At 38.3% G+C, this 18,320-nt stretch overlaps 1 protein-coding gene across 1 annotated transcript in view; it reads left to right on the forward strand.

Annotated features, from left to right (window-relative positions):
* Window positions 1-867: 867 nt before the first annotated feature.
* FAM171B (family with sequence similarity 171 member B) overlaps window positions 868-18,320 on the forward strand; it is a 71,960-nt gene continuing 54,507 nt past the window's right edge. Inside the window, exon 1 of the mRNA XM_007965576.3 lies at window positions 868-1,251. Within this exon, the coding sequence (XP_007963767.2) occupies window positions 1,023-1,251 (229 nt within the window). The 5' untranslated portion in view covers window positions 868-1,022. The remainder of the gene's footprint in view (window positions 1,252-18,320) is intronic.

Here is an 18,320-nt window from a genome sequence, read left to right on the forward strand (position 1 = left end):
ACTGTGCTTACACACCTCTGGGTTTCACACACACACACTTCCACATTCCTGATTTCTCCCGTGTGGAAGTCTTACTCTTTTTTATATTCTACCTCCCCTGGTGTTTCATAGCCCCTACATACACGAGATATTTTCTTCCAATTCTGAGACCTCTGGACTTGTAATGCTTTTCTGTTTGTAGCACCACATTGGGTTCTAATTTGTTTCTGTGTTCCTCTCCCCTAATAGATGGTGAGCTCCTGGAATGCAGGGATTGTATTTTACTTACTCCAAACACCTGAGGAAATGCTGGCACATGGTAAGCAACTAGTATTTAATAAGATTTTTTTTTTGAACAAATGAAAAGGGTAGGCTAGAATTAGACAAAATGTAATTAAGAATATTTTATGATATGGAAAGAAATTCCCACTAGGGTAGAGAAAAGAAGTTTAGTCAAAATCTGGCGCGCTGCAGTTTAACTTCTAGCTAACCAGTGATGGCGGTGATGCAGCAAAGCCTATTTGGTTGAGATCCTGGTCTTTTGATCCGTTGGTGCCACGTTATGTGCTGGATGGGAGTAATCAATATACCACCTTCTCTGCTACTTTGGGCTCAGGTGGAGGGAATTTTATTCCACTCTCTGCAAATCTTCCCCGTGCCTCAGTGGGAAGTGGAGACTGTGAGCGTCTACCAGCTCCCAGAAGGCCTCCCCTTTCTGTTTCCCCTAGGGCCCTCCACCCGGGCTGCAGCCCCAGCATCCGCGTCCTCTCCGAGCAGCCCGGCCCCAGGTGGCTGCGGGGCGCGGGGCCGCGCGCCTGGGCTCGCCCCTCCCCGCGCGTCACATGCGCAAGGATGCAAACTCCCCTTCCCTCCTCCTCCGCCCCCTCCGCCTCCCGGGCCTCTTCCTCCTCCCGGTGAGGGAGTGCTTGGCAGACTGCGCGAGGGGGAGCGAGCGAGCGGGCGCTGCCGGGAGCCCGCAGCCCTGGCGCCCGCCGCCGCCCGGAGCCCCGCAATATGCCGCCGCGGCCCTCTGGCTCTCGGCCATGGCGAGGCTCTGCCGGCGTGTCCCTTGCACCCTGCTTCTCGGCCTGGCAGCGGTGCTGCTGAAGGCGCGGCTGGTCCCCGCGGCCGCCAGAGCGGAACTCAGCCGTTCCGACCTCAGCCTCATTCAACAGCAGCAGCAGCAGCAGCAGCAACAGCAAAAGCAGCTGGAGGAGGCTGAGGAGGAGAGGCCAGAGGTGCCTGGGGCGACGTCCACCTTGACGGTTCCAGGTAGGTCCTGGCTGCCCAGCCCGGCCTTTCAGTCTCGGCCGGCGATCTCTTACGGCCTCGCCGGCTTCTTCGCCCCTTCCCTAGCCATTCCCATCCTCGTTCCTGTCACCATCCCTCCCGATCTCTTGCCCCAGACTGGCTACACAGCCTTTGGTCCCTTGATCTGGTGTAGGGAATCTGCTCTTCGGGTAGTGAGCTTTCTGGACAGCTCAGAGCACTGCAGTGGGTTGGAGAGGGGTCGGGAAGGCTGGGGGTGGGTGACTGCCTGGATTGATTATGTTTTTCTTTTCCCTCCCTTCTGCCTGAATTCTACCCTCCGCCGTGGGAATGACAGCACACACACACACACACACACACACACACACACGGTTCTTAAATCCCTTAAGCATTTTGTTCTCTATCCTTTTCTCTCCTAGAGACTGAGAAATCTTGCCGTGGACACCCACACATCCCTTTTCACCATTTCTCCATGCCTGCTATATTTAAATTTCGCCATGAAGAGAGAAATCTTGATTTTTTTTTATTATTTATTTCTCTTTCTCCTTACCCCAGGAAGGGTTTAAGGGTTCATCTTATTGCAAAGAATGCTTTTAGTACAATAAGATGAAGCAAAACAAAATAGGAGTTTGTAACTGAAGGAAAGGGAAAAGGAGAGGGGGATACATATGGTGAAGTCTGGAGTGGTATTAGTACAGCAAAAACCTATCCCTGGAAAGGGAAATCTCCTTACTTGTCAGTAGAACTTAAATGAGGCAGATTATTGACACTGTTCAATGAAAGTGCAGAAAGACGGCTGTGGTATAGGTGGCTGTAACAGTTCTGCAGTTTCACCCTCTACCCCCATTACAGCTCCATCGGTAAGCAAATAGCTGGATTATCCATGTATATTGCATCTCCCTACCCCCCAACCCACTTCGCTTCCTGGCTGTAGATTCTGTCTGCTATTTGGAAAGAAAAAAAGCCTCCAATTTTCTGGCACGAGGGCTTAGATTTTGTGAAACCAAAGTGAATTTTATTATGACGTTTGTTTTTGTTTTAAAATCCTGCCTGGTAACACTATATGAGTGCTGAAAATGAGATTTTAAAGAGTGGAATCAGCATCACGTTTTGTATTGCTTGCTCATCATCAAAAAGCAGTACACAGGCATGCCAGCTGCGATTCATGACACAGCCAGGATGATTTAATTTATCAGAGTGCTCTGAGCATAGGATGAAATCACCAAAGTGTGCAGGAAAGCATGTGTTTCTGACACCCTCTGAAACCAATTAGTAACACTCAAGTGTGGCTAAAAGTCTTGAAAGGTATAGCGTATGGTGGTTTTCCTACCCAGCTTTTAATAACTGAAAGTGATAACGTGGTTTGGGTGAGGCTACTGTTAGACATGCCGTTCGCTGAACTTAAGGAAATTGGATATATCAGATTGATTGGCCTCATTAATAGAGATATTTCATAAATTCACTATAAAGCAGAAGTCTGGGAGAGTGTTGGTGGGTTTTATGGTTTGCAGTATATTTTTATTTCAATGTACCTTTCAGGAATATTAAAAGAGTTTTGACTACTGTAATACATATATGTTGTGATTAGGGTTATGAATAACTGCAATAATATGAAACCTGAATCAAGCATGCAAATTAAAATGTTTGCTTTCTGATATTTGTGAGGGAATATTCTGAAAAAGATGATTGTCTGGGAAATTAGCAGTTTTTGTTTTGTTTACTTATTAGATTGCATAAAGGAACCACACTATTCAATAGATCAAATTAGAACCTGAAAAGTAACTTATGATGATTCTTCTTCCTCAAAAACTCTAGTTACCCAAGCCAGTGGCAAACAAGGGAGCAATTCAATTGACTGCTGTTTTAGTTATTGGACTATTGAGTCTTATAATGCAACACAGCTTATAGACAAATGAAGTTGAAATATTCCTTTGAATGCATTGTGATCTCTCCATTGAACTGGTCTTCCTGTTTCAACCTTTGTTTCCCTACTGTCTATTCTCCTCACACAGCAAGGGGTCTTTAAAAATAAATAAATAAATAAAAAACAAAAAAACATTAAATAGGATCATTTCTGCTCACAGTCCTCCAATGGCTTCCCATCTCTCTCATACTAGATGCCCAGATCGTGAAAATGTCCTACCAATGTCTAAATCCTTTGTATCCTCCTTTTCTCCCATCTCCTACCAATGTCTAGATCCTTTGTATCCTCCTTTTCTCCCGTCTCCTTTAGCCCTTACCCTAACTCACTCCACTGTAGCCACACTAGTTCTATTTTCTTTAGCTTGCAAGTGGACCCAAGTGTTTGGCCTTTGCGCTTGCCATTTTCTCTGCCTGGAATTCTGGAACTTCACATTTTTCAGATTTGCTCAAGTGTCTCAGTAACTGAGAGACCTTTTCCTGACCAGGTGTTTAAAATAGTAATCTGCACATCCTTTTTGCTCTTACCGGGATTCATTCTCCTCCATGGTACTCATTATTCTCAGCTGTTCTAATAAGCCTGTTTTCCCTTGATAGAACATAAGCTCTGTGAAAGCGTGGACTTTGTTTTGTTCACTGCTATATTTCTAATATCTCGAAGAGCACCTGGTTTGTACCCATAGACATTCAACCATTTGTTGAATGGATGAATGAATGAATGAATTCACTTTCTCAGTATTCTTCTTCATTGGAGAAACTCTCCATTGGAGTTTAGCAGGGGATTTATAAAAATAAATGTTATGTAGTAAAATTTGTAAGTAGAAGTTGTAAAGTATATAAATTTTGGATCTTTAATTTTAGTTAATATCAGTGTTTATCTTATGCCGACTACAGAAAACTGATTGATACCAGTACTTGGGCCTACTTATTAGGTTCTATTAAGAATTTTCAGGGTTTTTTTCTGAGACACGGTTGAGTGCAGTGGCGTGATCATGGCTTAACTCAGTCTCAACCTCCTGGGCACAGCCTCCTGAATAGCTGAACTACAGGTGCATGCCACTGCGCCCAGCTAATTTTTAATTTTTTAATTTTTTGTGGAGATAGGGTCCTGCTTTTTTGCCCAGGCTAGTCTCAAACTCTGGAACTCTGGGCTCAAGCAATCCTCCCACCTCAGCCTCCCAAAATGTTGGGTTTACAAGCATGAACCATAATTCTTTACCTGAGTATACTTAATCCTCTTATGACCCAGGAGGATTTTAACATATTATATACCTTTAAATAGCTGTGATTGAGCTTGAGTTCATTCTTTACCTCTGTATGATGCTTCTGATTCTTTGGACGTACCATTTGAAAAACTGTAGGACTTTTCTCAGGCAAAATTTAGAAAATGAATATGACACATTAAATGACTGATACATGACTAAGCCTTATCAGTCCATAGTAGAGAAATTCACCATTGCCTTTGCTTAGTATTCTCTGGATTTTATTATTCTAAAAATTTATGCCTCTTTATATTTCTGAGAAACAAGAAAGCAAGATGAAACAAAAAAACTTAAATGTGAAAAATTTTTAAAAAATCAGCAAATAAAAGTACATTTCCATTTTCTCATTAACTTACAAAAACACCATCTTCAGAGAGCAGTGAAAATAAAGACTAAGGTTGGTATCCATCAAATCAATTGTTTTCTCCAGTGTATACAACAGCTCTTATTTCTCCATCTGTACCCATATTTGTTAGAAATAAATATTTGAGGGTGCTGAGAAGAATTAATTTGGGGGCTAGTGGTAGTTGGTACAATCGTATTATACTCATTCTGATAGCCCATTAGATGGGAGTCATGCTGGGGTTGAGGGCAAGAGGAGCTGGGGAAAAATAATGAGCTCCGTTTAAAATTCTCCATGTGAAGCAGAGACACAGGGGATCTCTAGGGATTATAGAAATGTCTTTTCGGTACAGAGAAAGCTTCTTGAGAGGCATATTTTCATGGTATGATAATTTTTGATTGCATATTTCAGTGATATCTATTTTAAAATTTTTTATTTTGCAAGATGTTAAATATATAGAAAGTAAACAGGATAGTGTAATAAAAGCCTATACCTGTCACCCAACTTTAACAGTAGTCAAAATTCTGCCATTGTTTTTCCACCCATACTTCTACCTGTTTCCACTATGTGGGATTTGTTTTTAATTTTTAATTTTTATGGGAACATAGTAGGTGTATATACTTATGGGCTCCATGAGATATTTTGATACAGGCATAAAATGAATAATTATCACATCAGGGTAAATGAGGTGTTTATCACTTCAAACATTTATCATTTTTGTTGTAAACCTTCCAATTACACTTTCAGTTATGTTAAAATATACAATAAGTTATTGTTTACTACAGTTACCCTGTTGTGCTATCAAGTAGTAGATCTTATTCATTCTGACTATATTTTTATACTCATTAACCATCCCCACTTTTTCTCCCCTCCCAATACCCTTTCTAGCCTCTGATAACCATCATTCTAATCTCTATCTCCATGAGTTTAATGGTTTTACATTTTAGTTCCCACAAATGAGTAAGAATATGCGAAGTTGGTCTGTGCCTGGCTTATTTCACTTAATGTTCTCCTGTTCCATTCATGTTGCTGCAAATGAGAGGAACTGATCCTTTTTAATGGTTGAATAGTACTCCATTGTGTATATGTATCACGTTTTCTTTATCCATTATCTGTTAATGGACACTTAGGTTGCTTCCAAATCTTGGCGATTGTGAATAGTGCTGCAATAAACATGGCAGTACAGATATCTCTTCAATATACTGATTTGCTTTCTTTGGGGTATATACCTAACAGCGGTATTGCTGGATCATATGGTACCTCTATTTTTAATTTTTTGAGGAACCTCCTACTATTTTCTATAGTGGTTGTACTAATTTACATTCCCACCAGTGGTGTACAAGGGTTTCTTTTTCTCCACATCCTCATCGGCATTTCTTATTGCCTGTCTTTGGATAAAAGCCATTTTAACTGGGATGAGATGAGCTATCATTGTAGTTTTGATTTGCATTTCTCTGATGATCAGTGATGCTGAGCACCTTTTCATATACCTGTTTGCCATTTGTATGTTTTCTTTTGGGAAATGTCTATGTACATCTTTTGCCTAATTTTAAATAGGATTATTGGATTTTTTGCATATTGAATTGTTTGAGTTCCTTATATATTCTGGTTATGAATCCTTTGTCAGATGGATAGTTGGCAGATATTTTCTCCCATTCTATGGGTTATCTCTTCACTTTGTTAATTGTTTCCTTTGCTCTGCAGACGCTTTTGATGTGATCTCATTTATCCATTTTTGCTTTGGTTGCCTGTGCTTGTAGGGTATTACTCAATAAATCTTGGTGCAGACCAATGTCCTGGAAAAATTCCCCAGTGTTTTTTTGTGGTAGCTTCGTAGTTTGGGGTCTTAGATTTAAATCTTTATTCCATTTTGATTTGATTTTTGTATATGGTGAGGGATAGGGGTCTAGTTTTATTCTTCTGCATAAGGATATCCAGTTTTCCCAGCACTATTTATCGAATAGACTGTCCTTTCACTAATGTATGTTCTTGGCAACTTGGTTGAAAATGAGTTCACCGTGGATGAATAGATTTATTTTTGGGTTCTCTATTCTGTTCCATTGGCCTCTGTGTCTGTTTTTATGCCAGTTACAATGCTGTTTTGGTTACTGTGGCTCTGCAGTATAATTTCAAGTCCTGCAATGTGAGTTCTCCAATTTTTTTTTTTTTTTTTAAAGCTCAGGATGGCTTTGGCTATTTGGAGCTTTTTGTAGTTCCACATAAATTTTAGGGTTTTTTTTTTTTTTTTCTATTTCTGTGAAGTATGCCATTGGTATTTTGATAGAGATTCCATTGAATCTGTAAACTGCTTTGGGTAGTATGGACTGGGTTTATTTTTTTTTCTTAATAGGTCCTTTTAGAGGTAAAATGTACATATATGAATTGTACATATTTTACTGTACACTCTTGACAAATAGATATACCCATGTAAACATCACCCTATTGAGATACAGATGTTTATATCACCTTAGAAAGTTTCCTGAATAGCCCCTTCCTAGGGAATTCCTGTCCCTCACCTGGCGATGTCTGCTGTGTTGATTTTGTTTTCATCATAGATTAATTTTGCATTTTATAGAACTTCACAAAATGGAATCAAATAGCATGTGTCCAGCTTCTTTAGCTTAGTATAATTTCCATAGATTTCATTCATTTTGTAGCACATTTAGTAGTTTATTCCTTTTTATTGCTGAATAGTATTCCATTGTATGAATTACCACAGATCAGTTTATTGATTTTTCTGTTGATGGGTATTTGGGTTGTTTCCAGTTTTAGCTATTCTGAATGAAGCTGCTACATTCTTATACAAACCTTTGTGTGTACATGTTTTCATATCTGCTGGATAAATGCCTAGGAGTGGAATTGCTTGGCCAACTGATATACTTTTGAAGTGAAAAATGTTTTTGTTCCCCAATATTCTATGTAGGTGGAACTTACCTCTCTTAAGATGATTACTTTAAAAATAATGAAATGTATTGTATAGTATTACTGTATGCTTTTTCTTAAAATAACTTAATTTAAACTTCTTTTTAACTTTTTTTTTTTTTTTTTTTTTTTTTTTTAAATACAGACTCCTGCTCTGTTGCCCAGACTGGAGTGTAGTGGTGCAATCTCAGATGCACTGCAACCTCCGCCTCCCAGGTTCAAGTGATTCTCCTGCCTTAACCTCTTAAGTAGCTGGGATTACAGGTGCCTGCCACCATGCCCGGCTAATTTTTGTATTTTTTTTTTTTTAGTAGAGATGGGGTTTCGCCATGTTGACCAAGCTGTTCTTGAACTCCTGACCTCAGGTGATCTGCCCACCTCAGCCTCCCAAAATGCTGGGATTACAGATGTGAGCTACTGTACCCGGCTAACTTTATTTTTTAATTGTATATATTATAACAACAGGATATTTTAATAGGCTTATACATAGTGAAATAATTACTATAGTCAAGCAAATTAACGTATCCATCCTCTCACATAGTTACCTTTTTTGGTGTGATAACAACACCAAAACCTACTCTCACCAAATTTCCAGTATACAGTACAGTATTCTAACTATAGTCTTCATGCTGTACCTTAGGTCGTTAGACTTACTCATCTTACATATCTGCTACTTTGTACTTTTTGTCCTACATCTCACCATTTTCTCCTGCCCTTGGTAGCCACTTAAATCTCCCATCCATGAAAGCACTTATTTACTTACTTTTTTCTTTTCAAGGAATTTGAAAAATCAACAGGAAAAGTGGAATTCAAAATAACCAAGTAATCATGTCTCAAAGGCCATATTCCCAGATGGGGTAATTATGATTTCTTTCCAGGATTTTAATACCAAAAGGAGTTATTTCTTGGTGTTGATAACACATATGTTATTGTGTTGAATTTGAGTCCAGTTTGTTTTAGTAGCAGCTTTATAGTGTTCTTAATGTGAGTAAGTAGAAACTGTACCAATTATTTTTCTGTAATAAAGCTCTTCCCCCAAGTATATAAATATTGAACTTGATTCTCTTTCAATGTCTGTCTGACTAGGTTAGCTCTGGTATTGTTGTCATTCATTTACTTGGCTTAGTGTAATGTTTCTTAATTTCCTTTTGTCCAAGTTGCCTTAGCTAGGAAATGGATACACTATTTTCCGTTTGCTGTTGGTAAAAAAAAAAAAAAAAAAAAAAAAAGTTTGCTTTGAAATACTTATCTGGAAGAGTCTAAAACCATGAAAGATATGTGTGGTAGTAAAATGCAGTCCTGCATTATTGAACAACAAGGACATTTTCTGAAATATGCGTCATTAGGTGACTGTCATTCTGTGAACATCATAGGGTGTACTTACACAAACCTAAATGGTATAGCCGACTACACACCTAGACTATATGTTATAGCCTATCACTCCTAGGCAACAAATCTGTACAGCATGTGACTCTACTGAATACTGTAGGCACTTGTAACACAATTTTAAGTACTTGTGTATCTAAACGTAGAAAAGGCAAAGTAAAAATGGTATTATACTCTTATGGGACCACCACTGTCATATATGTGGTCTGTTGACCAAAACATGAATTGCTATATAACTGTGTAAGTGTAAGAAAACAGCTCTGTTTGCTTTGAAGATTCTGTTTGGAAATGCCTCTTTAATTGGCCTTTTGCATCAGCACAGTTCACATGTCCAAGACATATCAGATTCTGTGCCATTTAATTTTTTTTTCTTTTATGATTGTTCGTGTCACAGTGACTAGGCTGTATTCTTACATTCTTGTTAGTAATGCCTGTGAATGTAAGGCCAGTTTATTTGGGCCTAAAATGAGTGAGTGATTGAGAGTGCCATTTCATGTAGGGCAGCGAGTGTCAGGGAAATGGTAATCACTTTCCATCATTATTAATGTGTCAAATATGCCTCAGGGACCTAGTGAACCAGAATTATAGCATGCTTCAGTCATGTATTACTCTTCAAACCTTGAGCTGATAATGCCAAAGTTCTCCACATTAAGGTTCTATATCTTACACAGAAAGTAAGATTTAAAATTAATTTCATTTATATGTGACATTTCAATTTCGATTTAATATGCTTTTTTTTTCCTCAAGCAGATTTCTGTATCATAACAATTTAGGGAATGATATAACATTTAAGTTAATATTTCATTTGCCAGTATAATCACTTCTTGTACTTAGTTCAGTTTTGTTCCTGTTCAGTAAAGAAATATCATTTATAAATTATATATAGAGAGACACAGGATCTCACTCTGTCCCCCAGGCTGGAGTGCAGTGGTGCAGTCTCAGCTCACTGCAACCACCTCCACCTCCTGGGTTCAAGCGATTATTGTGTCTCAGCCTCCCAAGTAGCTGGGATTACAGGCGTGAACCACTGTGCCCCGCCAAATTACATATTTTTAATTCACTTGTTGGCTCTGCTGAGATGTAGAACATTTACTTGGCTAAACCAACAGCAATTCATATGTGTGGATCCGAATGCTAGCTGGTCTTTACGTAAGCAGTTGACCAGTCAACTGGTAGAAATGTTCAGCTTCAACTCATAGCTCATGCTGTGAGGACCCTGGGCTCCAAAGACATTATAAAATTCCATATCCTTTGTCCTTTCTGAAATAAAATAAAACCAGTGTTCGTGCTTTTATTCCCACTGACCTATTCCTTTGCTTTTTAACAATAGGAACATGACACAAACAGAAACAGGATGGATAGAGAGGTGATTTGTTTTTCTTAATGGATTAACTATAACCAGGAGTTAGAGACAGCAGATGTCCTGGAGTTTGTGACCCATTTCACCCTTGCCTCCTTTCCTGTGTTTTGGGAAAGGGTAAAAATTAAGATGTCAAATTATGGCTCAGTATAATTAAATGAATTAAGTTTCTTTAAAACTTGAAACATGCTGCTAATGTTCTTTGACATTTGCATGAGTAGGGTTTGTTTATAAATGTCTGGGTGACTGAAACAAGATTACCAGAAAAATATCCATTTACTGTAAGAGTGAAATAGATGAAGAACATGCTTTTGTGTAAGGGGAAAAATATCACCAAAATAATGGGCATAGTAGACTTTATTTAACTATTTAAGTAAAATGAACCATTCATGGATCAGTGATAAGGGTGTGTCATGCAAGGGATTATGGTTAATTTGGTTTGTACACCTGAAGTTAAAAAACCCATCTACTTATTTATATTTAAATGAACTGGTACTTTCAAAGTATTTGTATTTAAAGACAAATAACTTCTCTTCATAAAATAAGTACTTCCTGAAGTATATTTTTCAATATATTTGTGCTGTTTAATTCTGGAAGTTTAGCAGAAAAGCTATGACTTAATACTTCTAAAAATTTCACTTTCTTTATATTAATCAGATTTTGACTGTAAACATTATTTTTATAGTATTGTATGAAACAGCTAATCTGATCTAATGCTATCTACAATAAAGCAATGCCTAATATTAATTAAGATATGTAATAATTTTTTTAAAAAAACAAAAGTATTCCCTTCCCAGGTTATACTCATATCTATGCTTTATAATAAACACTCTTGGAATCATATGGTCTTAGAACTAGAATGAGGTAGAAATGACCTTCTTTTACGTTCTTTGCTCTGGCAGTGTTTGAAAAGTGTAAGACACGAGCTAGAAACCCTTAAAAGACATTCTTTTCAGGTAGACACCCTTAAAAGAAATTGTGGTAACACTGGCAGTTACAAAGTCTGATAAAACTGTTAAGGATAATTTGCTGATTTCCTTCATAGCAAGTATGACAGGGGTTGAGCTTGTTCATAATCTGAAACTTTCACTACCAACTGCTTCAAGTTTGTGAATCAGAGGAGTCAAAAGAATGTGTATTTTAAAATTGCTTCTGTACCGTAGTATACTATTTCAAATAGGAGAGAAGCCTATGCACCGATAAAGCTTGGCAAATGTAGGATGTAAAGATGTTGGAAGTGAAGACTTTGGAGGCTCAAGAGACGAGAGAGGGAGTCAGGTAAGTCAATAGTCCGTGGAGCAGGAAGGGCCTCCCAAGTAGTGAATCTCTTTACCCCCATGTATATGTAAAGGACTCTCATTCCTTTATATTTTATTGATGCAGGACAGGCAAGCCCCAAAGTGGGGCTTAGCCTGCAAAGGTTCTTGGCCTCGCCCAGGAAAGAATTCAGTGGTGAGTCAGTGGTAGAGTAGAAGAGAGCAGCTTGATTAAACCATCAGTGTTACGGCTCCTATGGTGTTACAACTTCGTGACTGCTCCTGCAGCACAGGGCTACCCCATAGGCAGAGAGTAGCAGCTCTGGGCAGTTTTGTAGTCATATTTATACTTACTTTTAACTACATATATGTTAAAGGATGGTTTATGCAGAGATTTCTAGGGAAGGGTAGTAGCTTTTGGGTTATTGGGTCATTGCCGTGGAAAGGGGCGGTAACTTCGGGTTGTTGCCATGGCACACTGGTGGGCATGTCTTATGGAAAGCTGCTTCTGCCCTGTCCCTGTTTTAACTCGTTCTCTGTTTGGGGTGTCCAAGTCCTGCCTTCTACCTCATGGCAACACAGAGGTTCTAGGGAGCCAATAGAAGGGCATAGGGGGTTCCTGGGAACCCTGAAATTAATTAGACAATCTGCCATTATCGAGTGTTCAATGTGCTTTGAGATTTTCAAAGGCATCTCTGACCCCTGAAAGGGGTCAGAAAACCTACCATGGTTAATTAAGCCTTTGTAAGTGGACTCAATAAGAGAACAAAGGTAACATTCAAACTCAAATAACATTTAGACTCAAAAAACATTGTGTTTTCTTAACATGTGAAGATTTTTTTGTTGTTGTTATTGTGCAGATATGATGGTTGAAATTAGCAAGCATGACAGCCGTATAACCTATCCAACCAGAAGGCTCTAAACCCTTAAAAGATTTGTGATTGCTTAGAATGCACGTATCTCGGTCACTTCTTTCAGCCTTAGTTTCTCCCTTCTGTTGGTGCAATGGCTGCCAATATGTAATAAATATCTCCTGATAAATCGCATGACTTGGAATTGATTCATATCTAGGTTTTGTTATATAATAAACAGGTGGGATACCTTATACCTGAAAAAACCCTTTATTCAGAATCTGTTGGCAGTCAGTCCAGAAACTCTGCATTTTGGCTCATGGCTCTTCCACTGAAAGATAGTCACTGAGATTGAGTTAATCTTAATATGGGCTCTGATGATTTTCCAGTCATCTAATCCCTCCAGGCCTGATTATAAATCTCAATCAGTTTTAGCAGATGAGGGCTTACCCTGGTTGTTAGTAATTTCCAAAGAAGGCATTTATAAAAACCTAAACCTTTTCCTCTCTCCTGAGATAAGTATTAATCTTTGGTCTCTAAGCTGTTTTGGGGTCAAAATGGTAATTTCGGTCTACAGTGATTTAAATCTGTAATTTAACTTGCTATTTTTATCACCAATGCTGTTCCAGGCTTTTGGAATTAATATCATCTCTAAACTCAGTGAAACCCATATTTTTCTTTTTTTGATTCACACTTCTCATGGTATCATTAATAACTGATTACATTGGAAATGCAAGAGACTATGAAGAGTGAATGGCAGAGAGAATTTCTGTACTTTGAGGACTAGCTCTATCTTACAGAATTTATCTTTCACTTGGAAATCCAAAAGGAGAAATTTGTATCTCAGCACATTCTGATGTTCCAAAGATAAATAATAGCATGTGTTGAGCTTGGAAAGCTGCAGCTTTAGAGAACAATCTAGGGCATAGAAATGAAGGTGAAAAAGATATAGACACCCCTTGACAAATCCCAGTCCTGTTGTGGTGATTGTGCTTTCTGTATATAAGGACTGGCTTAAAGATCAGGACGCTATGCAGGGACGGCACATGGGCCCATCATGGCTCTAACAACCTTGGCCCAGTTTACTCCCCTTTCTTCTTTGTCAATACTCCTTATCAATAGTATGGTAGAAAGTCTATAACTCAAATAATTTGCTCTCTCATAATTATATTATATTGAAAATTTTATATTAATATTATAATAACACATTTGAAACTATAATATGCATGTCATTAAAATATCCTTACATTCTAAAACATGAAAGTAGAAACAAAATTTATTTTTCTGTTTAATATTTTTTCTGTTTAATATTTATTTTCTGTTTAATATTCTCTGACTCTCTTCTCAGCCTCCTCTCCCCCAGGTGGTCATATCCACTCCAGTTGCGTTAAATATCATCTATATGCTAAGACTCCCCGGAGCTCACTCCTGAATATATCTACCAATTATTTTGATATCTTTATGTGGCTATATCACAGGTATCACAGTTTAATAATAAACCTAGACTCTTGATTTCCTACCATGCCAGCCAAAATAAATATTTCCTTCCTTATTGTTACTAAAAACCAATAAAGTGCTCCAGCAGCCAGTGAGAGTAGTTGGTGCTGTGTTTGCTACCAGCTCTACACTCCTCTTCATCTATCAGCAAACTCCATTTAGGAGTCTACTTTCTAAATATATTCCTCCTCTGTTAATTTTTCCCCATCTTTACTGCCTCTGCTCTAGCTCAGGTTACTCTTAGCACTAGCTCATATTAGCACATCAACCGGCCTCCTTATGTCCATTCTTGATGCTCTGAAATCCAGACTCCCCAGAAAAGCCTTGGGGATTGTTCCCTACCCTGCCCTCCTATGCTGATTACTATAACGATTATTTTTAAGTACACATTAGTTACATTGAGAACCAAGTCAAAAATCGTAATGTGACCTGTAAGGCTTTGCATGATTCATTACTGCAGTCTCAACTCCAGCTTCTTTCCCACTTCATCACTGCTCCAGTTCTCTGTACCTCGGGAGTGACAGGTTTGGTGCCTCAGTGCCTTAACACAGGTTGTTTCTCTGGTTTTTAACACTACCCACATCCAACACAGGCACTGCCCATCCCCCACCCCAATTACCTGGATAATTACATTCAAACTTCAGATATTGGCTTAAATACCACTTTTTTTTTTTTTTTTAAATGGTTTTTCATTGACTTTCCTGTCTGAGCTAGGTTCCTCTGTTATGCACTTTCAGAGGCACATTCTACTTGTGAAAGGTCTGTAATTAATTGGTGGCTAGGCATCTGTTCCATATTTCCATATTTATCTTTTCCTTTAGTTTGGAAGCCAGATCAGGCCAGGTGCAATAATTGCTTTGCTTGGGGCTATATCCCTGTATAAATATGTATTGAATGAATAAATTAAGGTCTCCATATAGATAATTATTTGGGTAATTGAATATGTTCTTTCATTCACATGCTTGAGCTGGCTTCTCCAGATTATATAAGAAAAGGATCTTATGTGGGGAAAAGACTGTAGGACCTTAGGACTGAAGTGGTCAAAGTATACAGGTTTTGGATGACGAGCAATACCTGCTTTGAAAAGCAAAATTTGGCATTTATGCAAATTCAACACATCATATGCCAGTATATCTATGGGGTTGGTGAGAATATACAAGATTCCTACAAGACTGATTTCACTATTTTTTTTCTTTTTAAACAAAACTCATTGAATGTCTATTTGCCAGGCACTATGCATGGTGCCAAATATACAGAAATAAAATACATTGTCACTGCTTGCAGAGAACAGTCAGTTGGGACATAGATAAGAAGACCAATAGTGTGATGAGTATATTTGAAGTATGTATAGGCTACTGTGGAAACAGGTTTGGGGGAAAGTAATTTGGCCTGAGTTTCCCAGAAGAAAGCACACTTAAAGTGAGTCTCAAAATTATGTAGAAAGAAAGAAAAAGGAAATTATTTTAATTTTTGTCTAAGATCTATTTTATCTTTCTGTGACAATAATAAAGTGCAGACTTAAGTTCTGACATATTAACAATTATATTAAGTATCAATGATCCAAATATAGCACTTAAATTACAGATTGGAAGACTGGACAAAAACCAACCAACCAAAAGAAATATAACCCAACAATACGTTGTCTAAAGGAAGCTACTTCAAATACCATGATATACTTAGGCTGAAAGCAAAAGGATGGAAAAAGGTACACTATGTATATTAAGCCATTCTTGCAAGGCTATAACTACTTGAGACTTAGTAATTTTTAAGAAAGGAGGTTTAAGTGGCTTATGGTTGCACAGGCTGTGCAGGAAACATAGAAGCATCTGCTTCTGAGGAAGCCTCTGGGAGCATCCAGTCATGGTAGAAGGCAAAGAGAGAGCAGGCGCTTCACATAGAGGAAGAATGACCGAGAGAAAGTGGGAGGTGCCACTTTTAAGCGACCAGATCTTGCCAGTACTAACTATGGCAAGGACAGCACCAAGGGCATGGTGGTAAACCATTCATGGGAAATCTGCCCCCATGATCCTGTCACCTCCCACCAGGCCCCAGTTCCAACACAGGATTACATTTCAACATGAGATTTGGGTGGGGGGACACACATCCAAACTTCGTCAAGTAGTCTCTAGAATTTTCCATTTTATTTCCTATTTTTAGGGCTTATTCTGGATTAGAAAAGAAAACTAAATGTATCATCTTCCATAGTACCCACATTTCTTGAAGAAACCAGACTGGTAATGCATCTTCCTTTCTTAAATACGGAAACTGAATTCAGAATTCAAACATAAACCCCATTTCTGTCAATTTATTGGGATCTACTATGATCTAGCAATTGGTACTTTTTGCCTTTACATTGATATATAATAGAAATACTTTCCCCTGCCACAAAAACAGTGGGAGTGTCACCATCTTGACCAGATTGTGCTGTTTTCTGAACATGTCAATCCTCAACATGAATACAACAACACAGACCCATTGTGTTTTGATATCTCCTATAACCTCTCTTCCCCACCTGTGCCAGCCTGCTGGCCATTTCCACCAATGCATCATGAAACAACTTCTTTTATTTCCCTTTCAGTGACTTCAAATTTCATTTCCACACCCCACCACGGCAGTGAGTGATTTAAAATATATTTTGTTAATTATTGTGGTTGCAATATCTAAATTGAGACTTTAAAAAATATAATTGCACATAGCAGTTGCCTGGGCTTCTGTTAAATTGGAAAGTTCATGAAAACTGATACATATCAAGAATTTTTAATATTCATGAAATTTTCTTTTTTTCAGGTTAGCCTAGAGATGCACTCATAGCAGGAGGCCACTTAGCTAGAAATTATCGAAGCAGAAGAAAGGGCATATATTTGTTTTAAGCTACATGCATTGATGTATTTTGTGGATACAATTGAAGTTTGTTCTTATCACATAAAGCACCTGTCATGCAGTTTTTGCATTTTTAAAAATCTCTGAAATTCTGTAACTGTTCCAGGCTGAGGGAACTGAGACGCCGAGACAGGTGGCGTAAGAGGAGAAGCATATGGGCTGACTATGGCTGTTCTCCCTCGGGCTCTAGCCCAGTGTTCTCAGGGTACTTGTGTGGTGTGTTGTCTTTTTTGGCTTTTAGAGACTAAGCGGGAGTTTATACCACTTGCACCACCATTCAGAGTGTGAATTGTGAAAAGGCAACGTATAAATCTGTTTAACGAAAGATACTGTCTTAACCCAACAGATTTGCTTCCTCTTTAGACCTTATTTATTTCCACCATTTCTCTACTCATCCAACTTGGAGGGCATGGAATCTTCATTGATTCTGTCTTTTCCCTCTTTAAGTGTCCAATGACAGTGTTTTTAGTATTTGTCCCTGCTGTTTGATTTTTATGGCCACTTTCCCTGTCTAGGCCCCAACACCGTCTGTTTGGATGATTGCATCTGTTAGGGTTCCTCATTTTTGCTTCCCTGTAACTCAAACCATACCCTTGCTGCATGCATCTTGCTGAAACATTGTTGTCTTTCCTAAATTTTCATTTTATTGTCATATAAAGTTGAAGTTTCCTTGAGGCTTCTATCTGTCTCCAATTGTTTATAATGAATACTTTGAAATATACTGAAACATTGAAATTGGGTAATGAAAATCCATATGCCCTCCACCAAGATACAACAGTTGTTAAAATTTCATATTTGCTCTATTACTGTCTTTCCACATGCGCGCGCGCGCACACACACACACACACACAATTGCAGAACCAATTGAAGCTTACTTATATACACCGGGAGTTTTCATCTCTAAAAGTTTCAGGATACCTTTCTTAAGATCTAGATAATTTTCAGTGTGCAAGTCATACTTTTAAAAAAATGGTAATGGTAAAACAATTATTAAAAACTTTTAAATAAGCGATGTAAAAATGAAAAAGTATAGAATTTCAAGTAATGAATGAATAAATGAATCTTATAGACTGTTCTGTGGCAAAAAGAAGGTTTACTTTGGCCTGTTTTATTTGTGCAAATAGCATACTTTATTTATACTAATATATGTGCATCAGATTGTGGTAAGTCCAAGTGTTGTAAGAAAGTAATAATTTAGCTACATACTCTCTTCCAGGCTTTCCATTTATTTTGTTCTTTATTTCCCACCAACGTGGGGTCATTTCCCATTGGTCAACTCTACTCTTTGGCTGTAACTTTTATGGTGAATGTAGATAACATTGGCTGTCTGGTACTTCTTCCCAACTTTATTCTGATTATACCACCATCATCCTTCCATATTTGATTATGGAAATG

Source organism: Chlorocebus sabaeus, chromosome 10 (genome assembly GCF_047675955.1).
Source record: "Chlorocebus sabaeus isolate Y175 chromosome 10, mChlSab1.0.hap1, whole genome shotgun sequence".
Taxonomy (NCBI): domain Eukaryota; kingdom Metazoa; phylum Chordata; class Mammalia; order Primates; family Cercopithecidae; genus Chlorocebus; species Chlorocebus sabaeus.